The 27576-nt window shown below is 42.2% G+C and overlaps 1 protein-coding gene across 5 annotated transcripts in view; it reads right to left on the bottom strand.

The window, feature by feature from the left end:
* Unc5d (unc-5 netrin receptor D) overlaps positions 1 to 27172 on the bottom strand; it is a 522183-nt gene extending 495011 nt beyond the window's left edge. For 4 of the 5 annotated variants that reach the window (XM_057752764.1, XM_057752765.1, XM_057752766.1 and 1 more), the window contains exon 1: positions 26832 to 27172. In XM_057752764.1, the coding sequence (XP_057608747.1) occupies positions 26832 to 26928 (97 nt within the window). In that variant the 5' untranslated portion in view covers positions 26929 to 27172. Of the gene's footprint in view, positions 1 to 24915; positions 24948 to 26831 lie in introns of those variants that run through there. The other variant, XM_057752769.1, reaches the window with a different exon arrangement.
* Between the last annotated feature and the right edge of the window lie 404 nt (positions 27173 to 27576).

The following is a 27576-nucleotide window of genomic DNA, read 5'->3' as shown; positions in this document are numbered from 1 at the left end:
GCTGGACAGAATACCTCTGCAAGGGACTAAGAAGACTGAGGAGGAGTTTGTTCGTCAGCCTAGCAGGCGGCATAAGCTTGTGTCTTAGACAAAAACATGCACAAAAACACTGAGCTGTGAAGTCTGAGTTTTTATAGCTCATGTAAAGTATAGAATAAAAGGCAGTCAAGAGTTGATAATGGGAGACAGTGAGATGGTTCATTGGGAAAAGGTGCTTGACATCAAGTCTGTCTACCTAAGTACCATCCCCAGGGCCCCACATGGTAGGAGAAGAGAACGAAATATTACAAGTTGTTCTCTGACTCCCGCCCCTTATATGTACTAGGAACCCCCTCATGGATACACAAGATTAACGTAGGTTTTCTTACAAGAATAGAAGTGGGATGGTAGACCAGGGTAAAACTGTAATGTCAGTGAATATGTACTTAATGTTATAGGCATCAGAGAAACACTTGATTTTCATAAGCTATAAACAGCATCATCTGAAGATGATCTGAACTATAGGATATGTGAGTATTAAGCCTGTATCTTGAATGTAACATAGAACAAGCCAGAATGTATTGAAGGTTTGTTCCCCAGCTTGAGGTAATGGACCTTTTTGTTTGTGGGGAATCTAGTGCAGGAAGTTAGGACACTGGGTACTCCCTAAAGGGACCAAGAAGACATCACACCTCCTCCCTTTTCTTCCCAACTATCATGAGGTGAAAGGGCTCCTGTTGTATTTTACTCAAAGCAACAGGTCGAACCCAGAAGATCAGGCAATCAACTATTGACGAATACCACTGAAACAATGATTTAAAACACTCCCACAGTTAAGATTTCTGCTATATTGTCATTGTGATAGAAATCAACTGATTACTTCTCCATGTATAAGTATCTTAAGGAAGAATTTATAGATGATAAAAACCTCACTATGCTGAGGCCACATCACTGAGAAATGTAACTGGGATCCAAGCTGATCCACATTCATTCCCAGAGCTGCTGCCTCTCCCCCTTGATGGAATCTTCCTCATTATGTCAATACAGCTCCTACTCTGGGGCAACATCTACTTCAGATTTAATACAGAGCTTCGAGGATGTTTGGGAAGTTTATTGACATCACTGTTATAAGTTGATATGGACAAGTTCAGTAGTTAGGTAAATTTTAAAACCATTTCGAATTGAATGGGTTATAAAATGTCAAATATTTAAGAAGTCAAAACTCTCCATTGGAAAAATATTTCGATAATCTTTAATCATTCAACACATAGTCAGTCAAGCATGACCGTAATTCCTAGATGTTCAACAATATAAATTTATGCCAAGTGGAAACGAGGAGAAAAAACACTGGAAGAGATGAAGCTGTCACTTGGAGATGGGTCCCAGAGTTTAATGCCCTAAAGTTAACATGACAACTGGAGAACCTACAGACGATGCACACTTCATTATCACCAAGGAACAATTTATAGCTGTTATGAAAATATTCTCAACATTGTCCCACTGCCCAGAAGCACTGTGAAGGGGCCATTTTTGATGCTGTCCCTTGGTTGTCTTATTCACACAAGTCAATAAAAAAGAGATCATGAAACACAAAAGACTATTGCAGCCACAGCTATAGCTCCCCAGCCCCAGCTGTACTGAATAGCAACAGACATATCTCTGCTAGAGATGTATTGGCCTTCAAAATTAGCTCAAGAACGTAATTGCAAATTATCTCTCTCCCAGGCTTGCTAGGACAATGAAATTTCCAAATGCTCCATAGTATTAAAATACAACTGAATACCCAATATTGGAGAGCACTTAAGAGTGTTCTCATTAGAAATTAAAAAAAAAAAAAAAAAAAAAAAAAAAAACACCTGGAAAACCTTTTCCCTCCCTTAGAGTGCAAGTGACCATACTCAGAACCAGCTATGTACGTGTCTGGCACGCACATAGACTCCAGGTTTAGTCCTGGTTCTACCTCCCATAAAGGAGAGGAACTACAAAGACGAGCACTGAGGGCTCCACTGAGGACCGGCAAGGCTGACTCTGGCATAATAAACCGCTGTTTACCTTTTGGATTCTATTTATGCCACATGCACATTGTTCATCATTATTAAATGATCCTTTTTTATCTTTCTATGACAGTTACATATTTTAACAGGTGACAGTTTGCCTTTATAAGCAGCAAAACACTGGTTTATTAGTATGCTTGTGTGGCATAAAATAGAGTTCATTTTTTACTGAAATAACTGGAGGAAAGAAACATCAATTGTGCAGGGTTCTGAATAGCTCAATGTGGGTATAGAAGGTACTGGCAATAAATTAAGATAGGTTTGCCTTATTTATGAGTCTTAGGTATTCCTTCACAGTTGCTACTATGCATGAATTTTAAGTGCCCTTTGATGTGGGGGGGCTCATCTGAAGAAGAACCATAAACTCGTGGATAGTTTCACAATTAATCACTTCTCTGCCATAAACTCAAGGGATGGAATCCAATAACTCAACCAGTCAGAAGACTGCCCCTGGCTCCTGACCATGGCCATGCTGGAAAACAAGGACAGAGAAAGGGGAGGGGGAAGAGAAAGAGAGACAGATTATGTTGTTACTGAGTCACAGAAAGGGCAAAGCCCATTTCTTTTTCAAAGTAGAGGCTAGTAAATTCCAAGAAACCCCAAAAAAGAGTCAGTAGTGCCTCTGATGTCTCCTGGAATAAGGCTTGGAACAATCCTCCATTTACAGCTTAAGCTATACCCATTGGGGTCCCCAGAAGAAGATGACATGCATGCCCGATGCCATTTTAGAGTCAGAGCCGCCAAAGACCCTACAGGCTGTTGTTCATTTTTATATTTAATAATAAGCATAAACAACAACCGCTTACACATAATAGCTGTGTGCTTTGCAGAGGAGGCAAACAGCCCATCGCCCAAAGAACGCCAGCGCCTGGTGCTGCTGACGAAGCCTAAGTTAGTAGATCATCTCTACAGCCGCTTGGAGTGAGCACCTCATTGGGTAAAATATGGTCCTCCTGAATGATAGACTGCGGCAGAGGCGTCTGCTACACGGGTAGGTATGGTGAGGGCTGAGATAATGCGCCTGGCGGTGGCTCAGTTATTTGTTTCCCACCTGACAGCTGAGCCATTCTGTCTGCATTTCCAAGGAGACATAACTATACCTGTCACTCGAAAGGCAAAACTCACTCAGGAATAACACCAGCAAGTTTCTGGTGGTGATGGTTTTATTCTCAGGAGTCTGAGATGCAGCCAATCAGTGTACAAGGTAGGGAGCATTTGTTTTCGCAATTAAAATTGTGAGGGGGCACTTTCTCTTTTATAGTTTAGCAGGGGCCTAGAGAAAATGGCATAAACTGTTCTTTGCCAGAAAGTTAAAAGAGGAAAAATAAGATTGTATCTGCCGAGGAGCTGCCTGGCTTTTTACATATGCACCCAGCCTTGATCTACCTTGTTCCTCACCCACCTGCTCTCTGGCATCCACACACATGGGCCTGGAGGATGTGTCTCATGCATGCTTTCATTACAGCACTAAGAGAGGGGGGAAAAAGATCAGTCAGCTTTTTGCACTCCTCTGGAGCACTAAGGTTGCCTCTGCCCTTTGAAAATATGAAAGCCCTTGAATGATTTTGTATTTTCAAAGGGTAAAAGTGCTAAAGAGCACTCCTCTATTTCAGAGAGGAGGAAAGAACGGAAATCAGCCAGCCTAAAGTGTTCACTCGGAAAAGGTAAAAATGAACTACGGGTGTGAGGAGTTACCTACAATAATATATAGAGCACTTTGGAGTCCGTACCTGAAAAATAACACCAGGCACTTGCCTGCACACCACACTGCAAGGTGTAGGCTCCTGATGCAACCAATTATTTTACAAAGAATGGTCCTGAGGAGGAAGACATGGCCATCTTTCACTACTACCCTGGACAATATGGTGATGTGGGTAAAACTGGTCCTCTATTCCCCAACCCTGCTCTCTAACAAGGGCCAGCAAAGTGCCCTGCCTGCACTAAAGATGTGTTCTTTGGAGAGGATTCTCTCCCCCATTTGGGTCACAATTTTTCCTCAAAGCATTGGCTCGCCTGTCTGCCCACCCCATCAGGAATGGCTGTACATAAAGTATTTGGGCCAATGATATCTCTTGGAGATGCCCGTGCTTACCCTTTGCTCTGGAATAAATGGTTATCCTCAGGCAATTACAAAACAACAACAACTACTACTAGACACGAAGACAACCAGGCTAAGAATATTCCTTAATGGAACATCCTTTGATCTGCAGGCTTTGAATGTCCTCCATCTCCCATTTGTCCCTGAATAATTCCCTCCCAAAGTCATCACTTGCCTCAGTCAGCAATTCCTTTGGCAAACTCAATTTTCAAGTTTGGGGAGGGGCTCTTGGCTACTCTGTCATTATTTCCCAGAAACACTGTTCACTCTCCTTTTCCCATATCATCGCACTAAGACTATGCTAATATCCTGCTCTCTCCTTGGATCTTTGATATCTCTGTGGATGCTCTTATTTCTAGCTCCTACTTTCTACATAATGCTTCAGCACAGTAGTGGGAATGCAGGTAGAGCACTGTGTACTGAAAACCTTTAGGGATTTTACACATATCAATCGAATTCTTCTACATGGTATATCAATACAGAAAACAGTTTTAGTAATCCAGATTCTTTAGAAAAGGAGATACAGAGATGTTAGGGAATTTTCCTATAGCCTCAGGGGCAACAATTACCCAAGTGGTCTGTCTACTTTAAAACCCTTTATCACTACCTCTTTCAAATTAACATATTACTATAGTTTAAATATTTTGGGTCACTCTAGAATTCAGGTTGAAATGTAACCCTCAATACAACAGTATTAAAAGAGGTGTAAGGGATGGTTAGGCCTTGAGACCATTGTTCTGACAGCTTTGGTGAGTCCCCTATAAAGGGATTAGAGAAGTATTTTACCATATTTCATCCTGCCGGGCAGGCAGCATGGGCAGGTAGCAAGCCCTCGCCATTACTAGTGCCTCAACCTCAAACTGACCAGTCTCTACAACTACAAGATGTAATTCTTACTCAGTTATCCAGTCTTTGTTATTGGATTGGTTTAGTTATTGTCTCTATAACCACACATCTGAGAGAAGCAGCCTTATAATAGGCAAAGTTTATTCGGGCTCATGGTTTTAGTAATGTCTATAGTTAGTCAGCTCCATTGCTTTTGAGCCTAGCGTGAGGCAACACACCTGGACAAGGAGCAAGCTACTCACAGTATGGTAGCCAGAAAAGGAAGCCTCACAATACTCTTTAGGGCTGTGCCCTCAATGATAGAAAGCACCCCATTAGATCCCATAAACACTAGCTACTGTCCAAATCTTTAAACACACCCAGCAAAAATAAGGATGAGGATGTATTTGGCTCATCGTTTCAAAGGACTCAAACTATCACACAGCACACTGACGTAATTCTTGACAGCAGGACAAGTGGCTGCAGGTTCTCCTGTCTGGGCAGACCAGGAAGTAGACAATGAGAAGAGGAAATTGGCTATAATCCTCAAAGGCCAGTCTCAAATGACCCATCCTGCCAGTCAGGCCCCACAACCTTCCAAACAATGTTACCACCTGGGATCAGTTGCTCCAACTCACAAACCTGTGGGGCACACTTCAGATTCTCACCAAGCCACCACCTCCTAAAGTCTCCAACACTTGCCTGTGACCCCAAGCTAAGGGCCAAAATTTTAATAGGTGGATTTGGGGGTGGACAATTAAACAAACCACAGCTGTTAACAGTGGCCAGATAGACCGAAACATATATACAGACAACAAGCTTTTCAACAATGCTTTTTAGACTTCTTTTTAAATTTTAATAGATCTTAAACAATTTTTAAACTACTTAAACAGTTATTTTCAATTTTGCTTTCTTCTCTGCAACATTATTTTTCTCTCCTTTGTAATGAAATAAAGTAGGCTCTGACCTGGCTACCACAGGGCGTAAGTGTGTGTTAAACACATTTTAGTTCCCTTGTTCCAGTAGCAACCAATGAGTTAAAACACTGGTCATAACTGCAGTTATAAATGCAAGTTACTAATTTTACCCAAGGTCATAACTTGGCCTATAATTCCCACTATCACCTATTATTAGTTCACGCCAGTCAATGCATGCCCAAAGTTTGCCCACAGCAAGGTCACATCATACATAACACATACTTCATGGAAGAAATCTTACTATTTCTATTTCAAACTTAACTCATCTGGATACACAGAACTCTTAAGTGCTGTAACTTCAGAGACTGTGAGAGCTGAAATCCAGCCTGCTGAGACCAAAAGGCTTGCTAGTCAACCAATGCTCAGAAATCCATTGTCTACGACTTCTGTGATTCCGAGGCACCAAAAGGGAAAAGAGAGCATATAACAGATTTTATAGTGGCTATACCAGAGACAAGAGAAAAACAGAAAGGACAAAAATGATGGGTTCCAACTTAACATTTGCTCAGAGAACTCCTGTCCTCATCCACTATTTAAGACAAGGCTGGAGAAAGCTACATTGGAAAATTAACAACAGCTGGCTCAATGAGAATTAATACAGTCAAAGAATCAGGGAGCCTACACCTTCACTATGAACTTAGAAGGCACTCGGACATGATACTAAGAAAGAATGCATGTGAGAGATTTAAACATTCCTGGGTTCAAATCCCCTCTTCTCCATATTATTAATTACTTTTCAAGTTGTACCCAAGCGCTTGGCCAATCAATCAATCAATCAAACTAAAAAAAACAACAAAACACAGCTACTGAAAAGACAATCTATTTTGGTTCACAGTTTGAGAGAATAAGGTCTCTTATGGCTAAGGATACATAGCAGCAAGAGCGCCAAGGTATCGGAAGCATGTGGCTGGGACTTTTCATGTTCTTACATTTCTTTAAAGATTTTTATTATTTTTAACTGGATATATAAGTTCAGATTTTCATGAATTTCAGGAGAGGGTGTCAAATGCCTTGGAGCTAAAGTAACAGACAATTACAATCCACTTGACATGGTTGTTGGGAACTGAATCCAGGTCCTATGCAGGAACCGTATAGGGTCTAAAGCTCTTGGCTGCCTCTCCAGCTCTGTGTGCTTACAGCTTAATAATAACAGACACATACTACAGTCCAGAAGCAGGCCAGGGCTATTAACCTCAAGGCCAGTCCTCAGTGACTACTTCCTTAACCAAGTTTATATTTTCTAAAGGGTCTAGACATTCCCAAAAGAAAGCAGACAGCTGACCCCAAAGTATTTCACATTTCAGTTACAGAAATCCACTCCTAGCCACCAGAAGTTCATAAGCATTTCATAATGCAAATTGTATCCTGTTCAATTTCAAAGTCCTAGTTTTGACACCATTCAAATATCCCACATCCAAAGTCTCCTATGGGATTGAAGGAAATCTCTTACCATTAAACACATGTAACATTAAAAACAAGTTATATGCTTGCAATCCAATACCTGATGGTATAGAGTAAACATTACTGTTCTGCAGCAAAAGAATTGGGATATGCCAAAAAAGATCAGACCCAACCAACAAACCCCAACAGGTTAACAACAAAGTGGAGACCCATGTCGTCTAGCAACTGGACTTCAAAGGGCTTGAGTAGCTCCATTCTTCCAATTCTGCTGTCTGTAGGAATTGTGGCCTCACTCTTTGGCCATCTCCACTCAGTGTCACTAGTTTGGTTTAGTGATGTGACTTATGTATCTGGCATCATCAGTAACCTGGAGTCTCCACTGGAATTTAGGCTTCATGCAGAGTCATGAGCTCCATGTAGAAAGTTTGAACCTACTATGGTTGCCTGACCCCAAAAGTTCCTAGTCAAGTACATTGGTACAAGCCTCTAGGAGCCAGGGTCATATACCTTGCATCCCTGCAAAATCAGGACCATGCAAATGGACAGATTCACTGCCTTCTTGAAATGAAGCCTGCTACCTTGGCCACAGATCTAATAACCTTTGTGTGCCTTCCAGGCTAAACCTGGGAATATGAAATATGCATTTATATTATATGGCTGTAGCAAGAATTGTGTGTATGTGTGTGTATATTTATTTATATATTATTTATATAATCTATATATTTATATATTATTTATATAATTTATATATTTAGATATATATATAAAATCTAACACAACGAGAGGTCCATGACAGATAATCACAATATGAAGCAAGAATGCATTAATTTAGTAAAGTGTTGCAAGCAATAAAAATTCAAAAACAAGTTTATGTCATGCAGGTACTTTAAAAGGAAATGAAACCAAATTCAATTGCCAGCATAGGTGAGTAGCTTCAATTATTTTGCACACACACACATATACACATGTATTATACACATGCACATGAAATAAGTTAGGAAAAGGTTGAGGATAAAATTGTAGAAGCCTTCAGCTCAGAGCTAGAGAGAGGGAAGAATTGAGCCCTTCATCATACTAAGTCACAGCTTTGCCAGCTTGCTAAAATAAGTATGTGTGTGTTGTCCCTAAATTTTATTTTCTATTTCTTAATTATTTCAATTTCATTTTATTAAATCATTTTTTTAAATGTAGAAAGGGACTTGGCAAAGACTACTAGGTATAACCTTAACGAAATTTGCCTATCAAATTTGTTAATTGGTAATTTCCATCTCAGTCCAAGAAAAGTAAGTGATACATATGATGTCATAGCTAATACAAGATTATGTTCCACCACAACTGAGCCAATGTTCTTGCACACAAGAATACTAAATTTTCTAAACACAGGGTTGCCAATTAACCAATGTCCACAAGAGCCACAGGCATTTATACTTCTGAATTTCACAGTCAGTGTGATGCTGAGACAACAATCACACACACACAGCACACCAGAAATGAAGAACTCCCATAGTCGCATTTCATTTCCATTTTAATAAATAAAGTTTGCCTGAAGAGCAGAGTGTAAAACAGCCTAGGAGCCACACTAGTTTGCTGTAGAAACAGGGCAGGGCATGCCTTTAATCCCAGTGGTACATGCCTTTAATCCCAGCCCTAGAGAGGAATATAAAACGGGAGGAGACAGTTCTCACACACAGTCTCATTTTGAGATTCCTGGAGGCAGAATTATCATTTCGAACTGAGGTCAAGGTAAGAGCCAAAGGCTGGCTGCTTTCCTATTCAGACCTTCAGGTTGAACCCCAATATCAACCTCTGCAATTTTATTAATCATGCATAAATCTATGTCTCAAAGGTGCCTTGGGAAGGTTTAAAATCAACAAAGAAAACTTCAGTCCAGATACCACACACACCCTCATCTCAACAAAGAACAACAAAGCTGTGAGTGTGTGTCTCTTATTGGCTCACTTCACAGGAAATACCACCTCCTGCTTGCCCTAGTTGGCTGCTGTGATCTTGGGCACTATGGCAGGCATGGCCGCTCACCCGGGGCAAGCGCTGCAAACAAATATCCTGCACGTTCACACCCACATCTCCAAAGGCACAAAATGTGCAGGATTCTAAGTTCTTGGTACAAAGACATGAACACTCTGACCCAACAAGAACTGCAGACACCAGTATTCCCTTCTGCACTGAGAGAACTGGTTGGTTTTCTTCTCGGCGGTGAAAAAGAGTAGACCTTATGGTCCTGTATGTGATCAGAGGCCCTGGGAAGGGTGTAGTGTGCCCCTGAGAGACTCCCTGGCATGGCTACATTTGGAAAACCTCCTGAGGACCTCTGTTCACTTACTTAGCTTTATTTTAGAATTTCTAAGAATAAGTGGGCAAGATATGAGAATTCAGAACACTTCATCTAGAATGAAGCTACTGGAGTAGAAAGGAAAGTCATGAGCCTGCTCATAGTTCATGAACTGCAAACCCCTAGCTCGTGAGAATGTTCCGGCAAACAGGGTTGACTGTCTCAGTTCCGGACATTCCAGACCTGGCATCCTCAACCATGTGTGTCCCATCACAGGCCCAGTGTACCGTTTTTATTCTGCAAAACTTCCCTAACTAGGGCCTTTGAATACATCCCTCAAGTCCTTTAGCTCAATTAGACTACTGTGACAAGGGCTAATGTTTCAAGTATACTTCTCCCATAGGTTTGTTTTATTAGAGAAAGACAGCGCCATCATTTTACCCAAATGAACACACATTTAAGCAGTATGCTGGCTGATCAGATTTACAAGCTTACTTGGAGTTTTTTGGTTCTTTGCTAGTATGGGTTTATAATTAGAATATCGTGGAAACCTGACTTATATAGCAAAATACACTTAGATTGGACCATCCTTGTACAGCAGCAGAAAAAACTGCTATCTAGATAGGAGACGTAGCAGATACAATAATCCATAGAATTTAAAATCTACTGCTGGGTAGACATAGAAACAGTGTCACATGGCGACGGCTCTGTTGAAGAAATCAGAAAACAGATGTGTAAGTCCATGCAATGGCTGTATGATGCCAGCCACTGAGATGTCAAATGATCTTCATTCTTGCTTGAGAGACATGATGAAGGGTCTTGGACCTATTGCCTATGTGTCTCTTCATTTGGTTTTCCGGTGTCTTCCTCCCAGTGCTTCACATTTCTGGGAAGAGGTCTAGTGAGTCAGCCATTTGCTCATCAAATGGCCAATGAAGGGCTTTGTGGAGGAAGCTCAAGGGTGTGGGGCAGAGTGGAGCTGGGGGAGGCCAGCAGCCAAGTTGAACATTACCTTTAAAGCCTATAAATTGTAGTAAGTATGGGTGGGCTGATATGATGAGCTGCATAATATCAAAATCATTTCAATTTTATTGCAATGATTTATAATATACTCTCTGGCTAGAAGACACCTTATTCTATATTATTCTTGAGGGGATCAATAATAAACAAAACACGATGGCCACTTTAGACAGTTTACAGTGTAATGAGAAGAAAACCAAAGAAAGATGCCTGAACAAAAGCACAAAACTAAAGGAAATTGAACAAAGCACAAACTGCATATGACAAAGAAAGCCCTGAAGAGTCATGAGGTGTGGCACAAAGTCACCTGAAGAGGGCATTTGGAGGGCGGTAGTTATCAAACCAAGAGGCCACTGAGAAACATGTTAAGTCAGATTAAACTCTTATGAATACATGAAACCTTCATAAACTATATATGTGGCATTGTAATCACTATAGAAAAACATAAATATGAATGATGAAAATGTAAGGATCATAGAAATAAAGCCATAGGTATCATTAATGCAATTTAAGAATTATTTCCTAAGCGCAGCACAAAACAGCTAAACACAAAGTGAATTAGTTATAACATTGGTTACATTCAAAATTCTAGTTCACAAAAAGACAACAGATAATTTCATTTTATTCAGCACCTGAAAGGCTGAAATAGGAACACAAGTTTGAGGCCAGTCTGGCCTACCTGGGCAGAATTATGCCAGACTAAGCTACAAAGTAAAAGTCTATCTCAAAAATATTCAAAAATGAATCAGAAGATATCTAAAACAGGTTGGGAGGGGAAATTGTAGTCGCATACAAAACATCCGGGAGACGATCACAGGCAATCCCAAATAGGACATTTCTACTTTGCAACCATATGAAATGGCATGTTCAGTAAACACTGTCAGTCTGGATTCTGAATGCTGGTTTTCCTGTGGGCTGTGATGCATGGTACAATGCTTTCCCATGATGCTAGTTTCCCATGTGATCAAGAGAGTGTAGAGGACTTCCTAGCATACGGTCTTTCTAGGCTCTGGTGGTTAGAAGGCTATATGCATCTATTGCACTTTAAAGATGAGGTGCTTTCAATTTATGATGATTCCATCTGCATTTACCCATCATTGGTGCAGATACATCCACATGGGAACACACACTTAAAACTTTCCCAACTCAGAGACAAGCAAAATATACACAAAAAGTGTGTATTTTTCACTCAATACATGCATGGCGACTTAAATACGATGGAAAATGTTTAACTTCATCAGCAAATACGGGGAAGTAAGTTAAGTGCATACATACACAGAGACAAATGACTAAGTACTGTGTGTGAAAATTAACCTAATGATTCCCTAAATCCAAATAATCTACTTTCGGATATAGAAGGAACAATTAGATATATACTGTGTTCGCATCATAAGTATTCCTGGCACTTAGCTGAACACTGTGCTCCAGGGAAGCAAGCCAGCTACATTACATACAGGGACACAGACAAGACATAATCTTGGATGAAGAAGCTAATTGCTGGAAAACACAGAGACTGTATTTTGTAATACAACATAAGGGGATTTTAAAAGGAGACAGAATCAACTAAGTGTATATCCCTGCTTGCAAATATTAAGATCAAGCATGAACTTCAATGTTGACCCCACTAAAAACACAGTGGAGAGGTTAAAGAAGCGGTGAAAGACATTGATTAGAGTCTAATTTTAAGTGTAGTGTTAACTTCTTAGACACTTGCCAAATCTAATACATTTTAAAATCCATCATTCAGATGCAAAAACAAATTATGAAATGTTTTCCAGATACCATATATATGCCTTGGACAATTAAACTAGTACAAATACATTCACCCACTCCTAAGTATGATTCCTTAGTATTTACATGCTGGTTTCTGCAGTCTAAATCCTGGGTGTGTGTTAATGTCTCTGTCCCCATGGTGGCACTGTTGGGAGGCTCTGGAATCTTTAAGCTGTGGAACCATTTGGGAGGTCGTTAGGCCACTGTTCTTGGCCCTCAGAAGAGTTCATCTTTCTTTGCTCTTTGTAAGATGAGCTACTCTGATCCTGTTGGGGTTAGCTACCTCACCACAGGTACCACCCGTCATACGATGCAACTTCTAAACCTGTAGGTCAAAAGGCTCCTCTTCATAAGAGAATTACAGGTATTCCACTGTAGCAACAGAAATGTAACACAGGTGCTAAGAGTCCTTAGATTGTGTGTGTGTGTGTGTGTGTGTATGTGTGTGTGTGTACACGGGGGGTCTCCATTTGTGGGCCCTACACTACAGTCTATCCCCAATCCTTTGTTCTTAAGCCTCCTGACTTATTATATAATCACTCTCACATAGCTTTGCCCCTTTAACAAATACCTCAGTTTTCCCAGCCTAACAAGAAAGGACCAAGTCCCCCTTTGAATGCAAACAATCATCTGCATTCACCTGGGTCATCTGAAATTGGGAGCAGAAAGAGCTAGCTAATGGGGCAGGTGGATGGCAATCAGGAGCAGCCCCCTGTATCTAGAAAGAACTAGGTGATCAGGGGCAGTCCCCTGCATCCCTTCAGAGTCTCACTAGTTTTCTTCCCAACCCCAAAGTCGATCCACTTCTACATTTACACACGTTTATAAACATGAAGTCGGTGGCTTTTGAGCTTAGGCTCCGAAACCAAGAATCAGCTAAATACCTTAACAGAGAGAATGGCCTTGGCCCTGCTGAACTGCTGACTACATTGCTGAGATCCAGGCAGTGTAATCAGCTAACTGCTAACACTGGAGTCAAGTTGTTGTTCTTTAGAATTTAAAATCACTCATGTATATTTTTCTATTAGGCGATACTACATTATAAACAGCTCAGCTTTCAATCTAGTATATTCCATGAAACGGATAAGTATCCTTTAAACAGCTCAGTTTTTAGCTTATCCGAACAAAAATGAACAGCACCTACACAGCAGGCATCTGTCTGTGATGCTCCAACCTAACCCTGGGTGGCACTACTGTACATGTTTGCTCCTTTAGAAGTTTGAAAGCACTGCTCTGGGTGATAGAAGGAATTTGCTGAGTTAAAACCTGCCCGCCATTTCCAGAAGCGAGATCCTTCCCTGATAACTGCTAAATATAGCCAAACTGAATATTCTGACACCTAATCTCCAAGAATTGGAAGTTTCCATCACCCCCTGTGTCTAACACCTTCTCGGCAAGGTGGCATCCACATGAATAATTGTCATGAGGATCAGAAGCTCCAGGACAACGGATGGTGGCACTCGACAAGTTAGTATGCCCTTAAGAGATGCAGCTTCCGACATTAAAACAAGACAACAGGAACGCAGGAGGAGAACGAAGACAACTGAAGCTTTTAATATGATACCTAGCCAGTCTCTCTGGAGGCTGATCTGTGGCTTTTTAAAGGGCCTCATTAATATGTCACTGCCAACATCAGAAGCAGTCTTCGAGAGTGCATAAAGCAGGTTGCACAATCAAAGCACCACCTAGTGTCCTCTCAAGTGAGCAACATAAATACTTACTGAACCCAGGGCCATCTAGGTTCAGAGGCCCTAGGCTCAGAGGCCATTCAAATAGATGAGTCTGATTTTTCACATGTGAATTCCCAGACTTAAGCAAGGAACAATCAGGAGTTAGTAGGAGTTAGAGGCTGCTAGCAAAACACTCTCTAAAATGATTTCCTTTGGATAAGCTACACAGTGAGTTGTTCCAACTCACAGCACTAATGTCACATAGCTTAATGGAAATGAGGTGAAAATGTTCTCTTCCCTATGAATAGATTCTTTTCAAAATAATTATGTACAGAAGATATTTAGACTCCACTTACTGGAATCATATTCAACAAATGTATTAGCAAGGATACAGAAGCTTAAGACTAGCTCTAAATTTCACCCAAACACAAAACAATCTGTCAAGCAAACATCTTTATGAATATCAGCTCTCCTAACACTGAGCTAACCCACGTCCTTCAAATCATGGTGCCAGCATTCAGTGACTCAGAATGAAGAAGACGTATAGCTTACTTCAAAGAAATTTCAGAAAAATATAAACATTAAAGAAAAGGAAAACATCCTTTGACAAAGAGGGAAAATAATCAATAGTCTTTAGTCTTCTGGTGTCATTCTTTTGAATTCCTTTGTGCTTTTATTGATTACTTTCCTTATTTGAGTCAGAAAAGAAAAGAAGCAAGGACAACAGCAAGAAAATGAAGGTCTGGGTTCATGGCAGGAAAGGTACGCAAACCCAGACAAGCTACTTTCTCTCACAAGATCCTGCTTGCTCAGACGTAAATGCAGGCTTTGCCCTAGAGAGACACTTTCCACAATGAAATTTTGTGACTGCTTTGAAATGTTATGAGAAGACACACAAACTTAGTGTACAAATCAGTGCTTATCAATTATTAATTAAAGGTCACTTCAGGGCCTGAATGCACTCAGTGGTAGAGCACTTGTCTATCAAGTAGGAGGCCATGGGTTCTATATTCAGCCAAGTAAAACACAAACTGAAAGGTCATCTCTAAGCTTTATGCCTTCCAGGAAACAAAGCTCCTTCACACACAGAAAAAAGGTGTTACATGTCCACTCGGGTCCTCCCCATTGATTTCAGATGATCTGGAAAACTGAGAAATCGTATGCTTTGACCTTTGAGTCGATGTTTCATAAACTAATTTGAGTTTTCAATTATGGAAAATTAATATAAAATTCCATATATCTGAGTTCTTCTTCAAGGAAAATCAACAGGCAGGGCTTAGCCCACACACTCGATGGAACAGCCAAGTGCTCAAGCGAAGGAAGCTCACCTCTTTACGCTGTTTCCAATGGGCCTACTTCTGCTCAGTCCGCAAATACTAAGCACCTGCTAACATGTTTGACAACGGAAGTGCTTCAGGTTTCAGAGTTGTTCACATCCGGGGACATTTGCAAAACCATTACTGACTGAGCTTCCCTAGTTCAAAAAAATTAATGCTTTAGACATGAGAACATTTCTGATTCAGACTTTGGGACTGGCTATGTTCAACCTGTAGACATATTCATTAACAAATGCTGATTTAAGAGAATCAAAATGGAAATTTCTTTTATCCTTGGTACATTCCTGAAGAATTACATAAGCCCAAGACCTACATCATCATTCCCATTAACTTGTCTCACAAATTGTATTCCCACAGTTATTCATTGAGAGTTTTGATATATACTTAAAAAAAAACAAAGAACAACACCTTAAGAAATAATGTCATTACTGTGAAGAAGTGGTTCTGGAAACAAAGGTGGCATCATGGAATGGTGGGGCAGGAAAAAATCTAAAAGATAACTGAGTCAATTCTTCTCAGTTTGAAAAATGAGAGGGATAAAGTGTTGCATGGAACTGTGTCTTTAGCCATCTTTGTTACGACAAGACACCTGACAAATCAACTTGGAAAAGGCTGGCTCTGCCCTGCTATGCAGCCTGCAAAGATCAAGTACACAAACCATGTCCGCTCACATGTTTAGAGGTTCTCAGCCCGCGTCAACTGCCTCCACTGCTACAGACTGTAGGGAGGCAGAACACCACGATGGCAAGAAAGTGAGGCAACCAGAAAGCAGAGAGTGACAGAGAATAAGTATGAGTGGCGAGTGCGTGCGTGTGTGTGTGTGTGTGTGTGTGTGTGTGTAAAGAATATCCTTCAAAGGCACACCCCAACATTCCTCCAATCACTACCCACCTTACACACTTTCAAATTCTTTCCTCTGAGCCTCTCAATTTTGAGTACACCAATCGATTAGAGCATTGATTAGGCCAAAGTCCTCATGATCCATCAGTTCAGAAGTGCCACCTCTGAAGACACGGTTTGAAATCAATCATCAAAAATACGAGTCTTGTGGAAGAATATTTTATATCCAAATTTGAATAAGGCACCTATAGTCTTGACCTGTCAGTCTCCTAAATTAGAAGAACACGAAGGAAGCCTAGGCTTTAGAAATAGTAAAACAGGCAAGAAAAACTAGAGATGAGGGCTAGATGTGAAATTGAGAGTACCATCATGTAGACAATGACTTTCAAGTCAAACATGTGACTGTATCTCCAGCTTAAGTGTTATTAATGCCATTTAAACTAATGGCATAGAACTTAGATGATATACATTTGGAATAATGATGACATATGACAGTCCACTAATGTCTAATACACACAGAGATACCCGTGCACTGCAGCACTTAGCACCTTGACAATTATTAATAATTGCCCGTACAACTGTCTCCTCTGACACATGTGAAATGATAGCGCTGTCTTTTCATATTGACATCCAGAGACTGACATGCAGCTCAGGCTAACTGCTAAACTTCATTCTTTTTGTTTGTTTGTTTGTTTTTTTTTTTTTGTTTTTCGAGACAGGGTTTCTCTGTGGCTTTGGAGCCTGTCCTGGAACTAGCTCTTGTAGACCAGGCTGGTCTCGAACTCACAGAGATCCGCCTGCCTCTGCCTCCCAAGTGCTGGGATTAAAGGCGTGCGCCACCACCGCCCGGCTAACTGCTAAACTTCAAAAAACATCAGGTGGATTTATTTTTTGCTCCAAAGTTAAAAAAATTAATTAATGACAGATCTTTAAGTTGACATGTTTCTTTAGAGCAAACCCCAAGCACTTTCCATCCCACCCACGCACCTCACACCAGCAAAATCTGTGAACCTCCTGACTGCTTTTTCTTTTTTTCCTCTCTCTCTCTAAGGGAAACAACTTTGGAAAAGTCCATATGCAATCATCAGAATACTGTTCTGATTCATGATGGGATCGCTAAAGTCTACTCCTCAAATGACGAACGCATGTACTTTACAGGTACTGCACACGACTTCCCTCCAAGAGATTACAATAAATCATTATTTCTCTAGAATAAAAATTTACTTTGAAAAATGTATAATCTTCCTTATCATCCTAAAGATAGGTTAAATAATTATTAAGACTTTATGGAAAAATGTTACTGGAAGGCTAATTACAGCGTGCCACTAAACTTCTTTCAAATACAAGATAGGAGATTTTGACCTCATTAGAAGACAAAATGCAAGGGGGGAGCACATTCACTCAAAATTAATAGTAAAGACAAATTGATGAACCTACTTCAATTCTGAATATGTGTGCACATATGCTGTGTGTATATGTGCACGCATGTGTGTGCAGGTGTGCACGTGTCTCTATGTGTGTGTGTATCTCTCCTCTCTCTCTCTCTCTCTCTCTCTCTCTCTCTCTGTGTGTGTGTGTGTGTGTGTGTGTGTGTGTGTGTGTGTGTTTTAGGACTAGAACTGAGAGCTTTGGCTCAAGCCCTCCACCATTGATCCATATCCCCAAGCCTAATCTTCTGAAATTTAAGATGATGAGGTTTCTTAGCAAGCTCCTAAAATGATTTTACTTACCACTTACTCCACATTCTAGTGTGCTATTTTTAATGCAGTCACTTCTGTACTTTCCCCCAGCCTCCCGACACATTTCTTATTGCTCTTTCCCTAGAAGAAGCCATTTCTGCAGAAAACCACAAGAAACCTAGCGCTGCAGACTAGGAAGGTAAGGTAGACATTTGGAAGAATTTTCATTCATTGAATTTTCATTCTCTCTCCATGTTCACACAGCCCCACACATACTGATGAGCTATAATATGAGCAGAAGCACTCTATCATTCAAGTTTAGTCCAATCCATCTATCTGGCAATAAAATAGAATTATATGATAATGTAGTTGAAAAAGCCAGGGCACCAGTTGAAGACCCAAATTCTCTTTCCACTGCTGGTGATCAGCAAGGCACTGGGGTGTTGATGTTGGGGGTGGGGTGATCTGTTCAGTATGAAGAGAGAGAAGAACATAAAAATGACACTGTGGAGTTCCTGTAAATTGGGTATCAGAGCACAGAAAGAAGTTGTAGAATTCTAACCACAGTGGGTGGCTATACTTCACAACAACATATATATTTCTTGAAGAAGCAGAGGATATAAATTTATAGGTACTGAAACACAAAGACATGATAAAAAGACGGAAATCCCAATTGCCCTGATTTGATATACATTGAAATATCACTTCACACCACGAATGTGTACCACAACGACCAGTTAATCAAGATAAAACTTTCAAATCCCATATAAATACATTATAATTCAGAAGAGATGCACATGATGACACGGATTACTGTTAATTATCCTTCTTGCAGTCTAAGGATGCAGATTTTATAATCAGTTGTGCGGGTAAATACCACTGTGCACGTACAGTTTGTGATGGGGGGGTCGTACAATATGAGTAGATTTCAGAAGTTTTTCCCTAGTGTGGTTCATATCTTAGCACACAATGCTTACAGTGAGACAGGCTGCCATGCTACAGGACCATCCTCTGCCGGGTGAGAGAAAGCAGCATCGAGTCAGGAGCAGAACCAGAGGGACCCAAGCCTTTGACCTGCACCATGGTGTAACAACAGCAACCGGAGCCTCTGCAAGACCTCAGGAACCCAAGTGGACATGGCTGCAATTTTTGAAAGACATTGTTTTTCTTCTACCTCTCACTTCTCTAATTACCTAGGATTCCAGATCACTCTGAAGTATAGAGAAATTAAGTCAAGAGAACACAATAAATTGAAGCAGGGCTGAAGAGGGCTAGAAAGGCTTCTTAACAAACACGACACTGAGAACACTGTGCAAATTCTGGGAAAGTCAATTTCCTCTTTATTACAAGAAATTAATGAGATTCAGAAATAAGAACCCTAATTACTTCAAAATGAAATCTAAGGCATAGGATGGTGTCCATGAATGTCTATTCGTTTAGAAGTAGCTGTATGTCTACCTGAAGAACACTGGCATTTGTGTGTCTCTACCCTCCTGCTGGTCTGTTTTTTTCAGTCTTGTATTGAAACCCCACTTCACACTTCACACTGACTTGCAAATGAAAAACAAAGCCAGCACCAGAAAGGATGATCGCCTATGGCCTGTGGACGGATCACCTAGGAGCTTGCTGGAAATACAGAGTCTCAGCCCCATCCTCAGATTACGACATCAGAACCTACATTTTAATGGGAGTTGTTGCTATTCAAATGAACATTATCATTGGAAAAGCACCAATTTGTAAGTTCCAAACATCATGCTGCAGCTTTCATAACCTCTGATCTTAAGACTCCCCATCCTTCCCTGGTAGATTTACTGAGCTACATTTAAATAAAGAGTGAAAGCATGCAGTAAGTACTGTCCTCGCAGAAGCCACCAAACACACCCAGGCAACTCCAAGAAGCTATCACAAATGTATTTAGAGGCAAATTGTACCTACTATTTAGCCAATTAGCTTATATTGTTTAATATGTCCCCAAAATCTGTGAATGATGTTGCAGGGATGTAGCTCTCCTCCTGTTGGTTGGGCGATTGAGTTAGTCAACATGGGTTCTTCAATATGGCCTTTGGATCCTCCTATTTTTTATGCCTGTCTGCCAGTAACTTACCTTCAGGGCTATCTGAGATGAATGTCACTTTTTCTGACTTCTCTGGCTAAGACACCACAGCATTCAATTCAGGTGACAGCACAGAATCTAGAAAGTTCACCCTTAGTTCCCACAGGCCGCCATGACAGTTCCTATCTGCTCCCTCCTATCCTTATGATGGAGTATTGAAGTCATGTGGCAAGTATACAAAGGTCTCTTCCAGGAGATGAAGATTCATTTGAAGCTTATAAAACAGAATTTGGGGTCATAAAATCAATGCAATTGGCATGTCACATACATCTATTCTGTGTCAGTTGCTCAACAAGTTGGACATCAACACATTAGAAAAAGTACTATTTTCCACTGAGCATGAAAGATTGTATTTTATTGTTGCCAAACCAACTCTTCAAACCCAATTTTCACAACAGTACCCTAAGTATCCACATAGTGCTGCATTGTCTTAGAAATTATAGAAACCTAGAGATCATGAATGCAGGAAGACATGCATAGGTTACACATGACTGCTACGCCAGTTTTTAATAAGGAACCATAGCATGTTTTGGTCCAGACACTGGGGATGATTGCATGTGCACTAACTAAAGGGCATCATTGAACCTCCCTTGAAAAATAGGACTCAGCTTGTTAGGAGCATTATTCATGAATCCATGGCAAAAGCTGGTCATAAAAACAAACTTTGAGCCTACAAGATGGCTCAATAGATAAACGCACACCTGGTGACCTGAGTTCAACTCCACATAAAAGAGTAAGGAAAGAAATGACCACAATCTTGTCCTCTGGTCTACACATATGCAGCGCTGCATGCACACCCATGTAATACACCTAACACACACACACACACATACACATACAATAAATACTAGAAAATACTTTATAACCTGTGGGGTAGCTAAAATGTAATCTGAAAGACAAAACACAGGTTTGGTCATCTGTACTCCAAAATTCCAAATCTACAAAACTCCAGCATCAGGACGTTTAGGATCACCTATCATATACCACATTGCAAATTTTTAAACTTGACTGCGTGGGTCTAGTGAAGGTCAAGGTGTCCTAAAAGTGATGTATAAATTGCTGTCAGGCCACCCAGATAGTCTGTAGGTGAACCATAAATGAACCCTCATTAGACTTGAGTCCGTTTCCAATATACCTTATTTATACAAAATTTGAGCAATTACTAAATCAAAATGCTCCCAAGTATGTCTGCTAAGGGATACCCAACATTCTTGCCAGATTCTATATCAGTCCCATAAGCACAGCCCGACTATTTCTATCTCTGAGTTCTAGCTCCCTGTAGTGGGAGCAAGGCAGACAGCAGCAGTGAGCTGAGCTGAAAAGTCTTGGTGCACATAACACCACAGACTTACCCACTTCTAAAAGAGAATTTTCAAACCAAAACAGAGTTAGCAGTGCAGTGCAGATAGAACCACCCAAACTGAATACATTAACATCCGCCTAATTCGCAAAATTATCTACATGCGGCGCATGTGCACACAATAAGGCCATTCGATGCAATGTGGCACAAACAATTAAAAGTTCCTTTCAAAGTGGAAATGCAAAATAGAACGAATATCTATTTTCTATAAATGAATCTAGCCATCTGCCTTGCAAAAGCAGCAGCAGGAGGAGTACCCAAAACAGCAGAAACAGCAGCCTCTCGTGTTAACAATCTATTCTCAAATCTCATGCTCCACATTTCCCCGGCAAACAAGGCTAAAAATACAAGACATGCAACAAATAGTCTTTTGGGATCTGCCATTCCATGGATGGTGTATTCAATCAGAGTAATATTTTCTGTTGACACTCAAGACTGGAGAGAGAAAAAAAAAAGCAAGCTATCATATTAGAAAGTGGCATTCAGCATTTTAAGCGTGACTCCAATCCCAAAGTATATTAAACTGAATGCTGTAAGAATATTGTTTTCATACAACATAAATCTCTTAGATTTATCTGAATAGATTCGCAGATATATTTAAGCTACTTCAAATTCCTCTATAATTCTTGATAGTTATGAAGACACCATTTTAGCACTTTTGTCAACAGAATGCAAGGGACCACTTATTTTCAGCATAGCTGAGCTACACTGTACATTGCAAACTCTTAAGTCAGACTGACTGGGTTTAAGATCTTGCATATTCTAACTCCTCCATGGGCTTGTGATTTTATATAAACCTCATGCTCCTCTCTTCCTAGCATACAAATAGTAACACTTAACATCCTGAGTCATTTTAAGGAATAAACAAACTAATGTGGGTAACATATTCAGAATAATTAATGAATAATATAAAAATGAGTTCATATTCAATATGAAAAAATGCCTTCTTTCAAAGAATAACCAGAATACAGAACAAAAACGATGTTCTCAGGCCAACAATGTAGAAAATGAAAGGTAAAGGAGAGATGGCTCACTTAAAAGTGGGGTTCCAAAAGTGGAACACTCTATAACCCCAGCATTGGGGAGACAGAGAAAAGACATCACTGGTGCTTGGTAGCTAGCCATTCTAGCCAATTCATGAGCTCCAGGTTCAGCGGAAGACCCTGTAACAAAACAGGATGAGCCAGCAAGGTGACTCAGTTGGTAAAGGTGCTTGCCACCAAGCCTGATGACCTGAATTCAATCCCTGGGTCTCACAGAGTGGAAAGGGAAGAATACTTCTGCAAGTTTCCTCTCACCTCCAAATAGACACCATGGCACACACATGCCCCCTTTGTAAGTGTGTGTGTGTGTGTGTGTGTGTGTGTGTGTGTGTGTGTGTGTGAATACATGTAACTACAAAATTAAAAATAAAAAGACGAGTGATTAAAGGAAGACACCATGTCAACCTCTGGTCTCTAACACATGAACACTCACATACACAAAGTGAAGAATAAGTGTTTGGCCTTTACATAACCTAAGTGATTTAGGGTGGACAGGATGAGTTTCCATCATTGTTCTGTTTCACAGTTAGGTTATGACAGCATCGGAATAGGCAGAAGGAAGATGACAGGGACAGTGTCACTCAGGAGGGAGGCAGTGCCTGGAGTAAAGACTAAAAGGATTAATGACAAAGGTGTTCTCCAGAGAGAGAGAGAGAGAGAGAGAGAGAGAGAGAGCATGTGAACCTTCTCGTGACGAGGCCACCCCACATCACTACTACAACTTCCTTAAAAGTCTCAATGTTTGGAATCAATTTTCATACATGTGGCTTGTATCTACACTCTAATGTTTAAAAACAAAACAGGCGGCAGAGAAGGATATCAAATAGCCGCTATCTCCCAAGGAACCGATTCCTTCACAAATCTCCATGTTGGCAACATCTTAAGATGAGTACTGTATTCTGGGAAGGAAAAATAAATAAACAAAACACAAGTTTGCAAGTCACTAGGTAAGAAGAGCAAACCGAGTATTCCGTGCACCAGAAACGCTGCTCTGGAGCTCCCTGACCAATCCTGTCAGTCCTGAGAGCACCCAGGGAGAACCTTGGGACGGGCTGGGTTTCCTGGACTTGAGAGCAAGCACTACCTCAAGAATGAGACTCATACACGGGTGGTTCAGAGTGAGGAAGTCCATAAAGAGTTCAGGTGCTCTCACACTTTCATTAGACAAATCAAAGCAATTAGCCTCCTCTTTAGAACTGAGATACTTAAAAGATCTCTTGAGTAGAAAGTTTTTTCTTCAGGTAGGAAGAGAAGGTGCCACAGGGCTGCTCAAGCCAGGAATTACAACCTTTGAATCAGAAAAGGTCTGGCAGGAAGTTGGGAGTATGGAGGGTGCTTTACCTTCAGTTTTATGAGCAGATTCTACTTTTCTGAAACACAGGAACACAAGGAGAGAGAGAGGAGAAAAAAAGGAAGTATTCTCAAATAACATTAAGAAAGTGCCAACAGCTATAAGAAATGGAGAGAAGATGGGAACGCGTGTAAGTCATATGACCGTCAGTGCCTATAACGTTAAATGTGTATGTTCTTTGCCATAAGCATACCCCTCTAGTTATCAGAAGCAAAGGTCATCATCTAGCCTGCTTAATGACATGGTCTCTTCTGCACATGATCTAGTGGAAATCACAACTTCCCCAGCAACACTCTCTTCTAAGAATAAAACAAATCAGTATGATATGGTGTGGATTCAATTACCACTCGGCAGGCCACAAGTAACTTTTAAACATCCTTTGTCTAAGTTGTAAAGTGTCAAAACGTACCTTAATTATGGTATCGGGGCCCTATCCTTATACTTTACCAGCAGGAATATAAACTTGCTCTCTGAAGGCATAAGCTTTGATTAGAAAGGCAGAAAACCAAATGGCATTCTGTATCAGGGCTGTTTCCTTTATGTAGTGTCTTGTCCTAAGTGGATTCCTCACTGAGTGTATTTGAAACCAATCATCCAAAAATTATCCTCAGATTTTCAGATTTTTCTTTATATTAGGTCAAGAAGCAAAGATTAGTTAGAGGGGAAAGAGATGGTGGTACTACTATCATGGAAATGGATATCTGGTAAATACTGTATGAACAATGCTCCAGAATCTCATACACATCATACCACCAAAGCATATAGAGTAACTCTATATATGCTGTTCACTAAGCTATAACATCCTGGATCGAACCCACAAGAGAAACTGTTGATGAGCTACAGTTATGTGTCAATGGAAGAGTACTTGTCGGGTATGCACAAGGCACAGGGTCCAATCCCCCAGCACCCCCAACGGAAAAGGTTCTCAGAATTATAAACTTTTGACTTGCAAATACAAAATCTACCTATAGAACCCATTAACCATACACAGCACAGTGAAACCGCTAGTCAAGGATGCTGCACAAATCCACAGCATTCTGGCTTTAATGCACCATACCTTGCGGAGACGACAGGACTCAATATGGAAAACTTCAGTTGTACCCACCTGTCCAAAGCTAGGTGCAAGCGAACCCACTGGCTGTGTGGCCTTTGTGATACGCATTTAATAAACTAGCTCCAAAAGCGGCGAAAGGTGAATGGAAATGCGACAAGAGAAACGCTACTCAGATTGACTGCTCCACGTGTCTCGGGCATCTCTATGCTCCGTGCAAAACATTTGCTGTAAATAAGCCTGCAGAGTGTACAGTATGTTTTCCAGGAGACCTTTACAGAACAGCTTGCAGACAAGAGGTGCTAGCCTTGGTTTCACAGCCAGAAAAACTCCATCCAAGAGGCTGTTGGCATGTTCCCACCTCTTGGTTTGAGCTGGCTTAAAGACAACTCCACAAACCAGATTCCAAGACCCAGTACCTGGAGTCAGTCACCACCGTGAACTATCCCCCACACTGGGAACAGCAAGTATAAACTCAAACTGTGAAGGAAAAAATGGGGGAAGGGAGGCACCCCACTTTCGCCCTAACAGTATTAAAAAACACTCAGAGTTGACCGAGCTGTGAGGCAGTCTCCACTCTCCGTAGTAAATTAAATGGCTGAAGCGCGTGCTTTCTTCCAGCCAGAGAAAGAAACATGCCTCGCTGTAACAGTATGTGGGAATCACTGAAGCTCGGTTTTTTTTTCAGCCTTTCCTGCTTCTTCTTTTTTTTTTTTTTTATAAACCTGCTCCATTTAAAAAAAAAAGTTCAGGAAATGAAACGCAAATAAGCACAGATCACATAACGGAAAACCTCTATCCATCCTCTAAAATTCTTCTTTCCAGGCAATACAACTGCCCTTAACACCGCTAGCTGCTATAAAAATGAGATTATATCAGTTCTTGGGATCGTTGTCAACCCTTCCAAAAGCCTCATCGATACCAGGAATATGCTGAGGCCATAGAGGAGAAGACGAGGTGCTTAGCTCGGTGCCACCTCAAGCATTAGGTAAAATGTTTAATGCAATCGCATATTCTAAGCCCGCCGGATGGCACGCAGCAAAGAAGGTAAGGTAAGGAGGGCCAGGGAATGAAAAGCTCCTGGATTATTTCAAAGGTAGCCACGGCACCGGGGCTGCCTGAAACTGCCTGTGATCAGCTTCAAAACAGGTCCGTAGGGGTGTATCTTTAAGTTGATGCTCTGCTGGAGTGCAGCGGATCCGGGTGGTGGTGGAGGGGGGGGGGGGGTCCTGGGGTCCTGAGCTTAAGAGAAGCAGCAGAGATGTCCCTGCTGCTCAGGGAGGCCCGCGCTTCCTAGCTGGAGTAAGCACCGAGTAGGGAGAGGATGCGCCGGGAGTGGAGCCTCGGGCCAACTGCTTATCCGGTTGGGCACTGCAGGCGCTGTTAAACCCTGGGGTTACACACAGCTCCCCAGAGCTCCCGCATCCACGCGGCCTCTGAGAAGCAAAGCCAGTGCTGGCTTAGAGCCAGAGCTAGGGTCGCCCGAGGGGTACTAGGCTTGGCGCAGAGCTAAGTGACCAGCTCCGCTGCTTCCCCTAAAGGGAAAAAAGGCGCAGTCTCTACTAGAGCCCACTCGCTTGCCTCTTTCCCTATGTACTCCCTAAGATCATCGTGGGCGCCCACCCCGAAACGAGCTCGCCCAAGAAGGAAAAGTGGAGACGACAGAGGAGAGCGAGGATGTAGTAAAGACAAGCTATCCAGCCTGCAGCAAATAGGGAGGGTTCGGGAAACCGAACAGGTACTGAGACTCGAGGGTAGGGGCCCAGGTCACAGCAACCTGTAGGATTGAGGCAGATAGCAAACTTGGATGGGAAGGCAGTGGTCCCCTGGAGCACCTCCACCCGTTCCCACCGAGTCGCGCTCCGCACGCGGAGAGAAGCAAGCACAACTTGGGAAGCCCACGCCGACGGTGCGGGTCCCGCTCCTCCTCCGTCCGCTCCTCTGCGCACCGCCGTCCACCCAGCGCTTACCTCGGGCAGCCGCGGCCCCCGCCGCCCAGAAACAGAGTCCTAGCCACGGGAGCCAACGGCGCGCTCCGCAGCCGCCGCCCGCAGCCGACGTCCCCATGCTCTGAGCTCCGCTCTGGCTGCACTCTTCTTCCACACCCTGGGAGTCCGCAAGGCACGACGGCGGGGGAGACCACCCGCCAGTAGGTTCCCACGGGGGGTGGTGGTCTGCGGTGAGTCGAGCTTCTCCACCGCCGTTCCCTACGGAGCGGAGACACCGGATGGGCCGCGGGACAGAGCGTCCGTCCCCATTGCCTCCTGCGGCGCCGCCCGCCGTGCCCGCTGTGCGGACCGCAGCCCCAGCTCCTGTCAGGGTCCGGGACTACCGAGCTGAGCCAGGAGACCGCATCGCTAATGAGGCCCGGGCCCGCCCCTGCTCCGCCCCTCGCAGCGGCCACCAATGAGCCGCGCCGGGGCGGGACGGAGGGCGGGACCGAGAGCGGGCGACGCAGGTGAGCCCGCAGCAGGCGCACGTGCAGACGCAGCCTCCCCTCAGCGGAGGCCCCGCGCGTGCGGGAAGGCAGCGCGCTCGAGCCAGCGGCCTGAGGCGAGGACGCGCGCCCGCCAGCAGCGAGCTGTGCGGAGCAGCCTCTGGGAGGCGAGCGCCCAGCGGCGGGATGGAGGCGTCTTGCTTGCTAACTCTGCGTGAGACAGAAGCTTCCGGGAAACCGAGGTTTTACTAAACTTTCTATTTCCACTTTCTAGCCAG

Source organism: Chionomys nivalis, chromosome 20 (assembly GCF_950005125.1).
Source record: "Chionomys nivalis chromosome 20, mChiNiv1.1, whole genome shotgun sequence".
Taxonomy (NCBI): domain Eukaryota; kingdom Metazoa; phylum Chordata; class Mammalia; order Rodentia; family Cricetidae; genus Chionomys; species Chionomys nivalis.
Note: the sequence above shows the minus strand (reverse complement) of the source record. Positions and strands in the feature narration are given on the sequence as shown.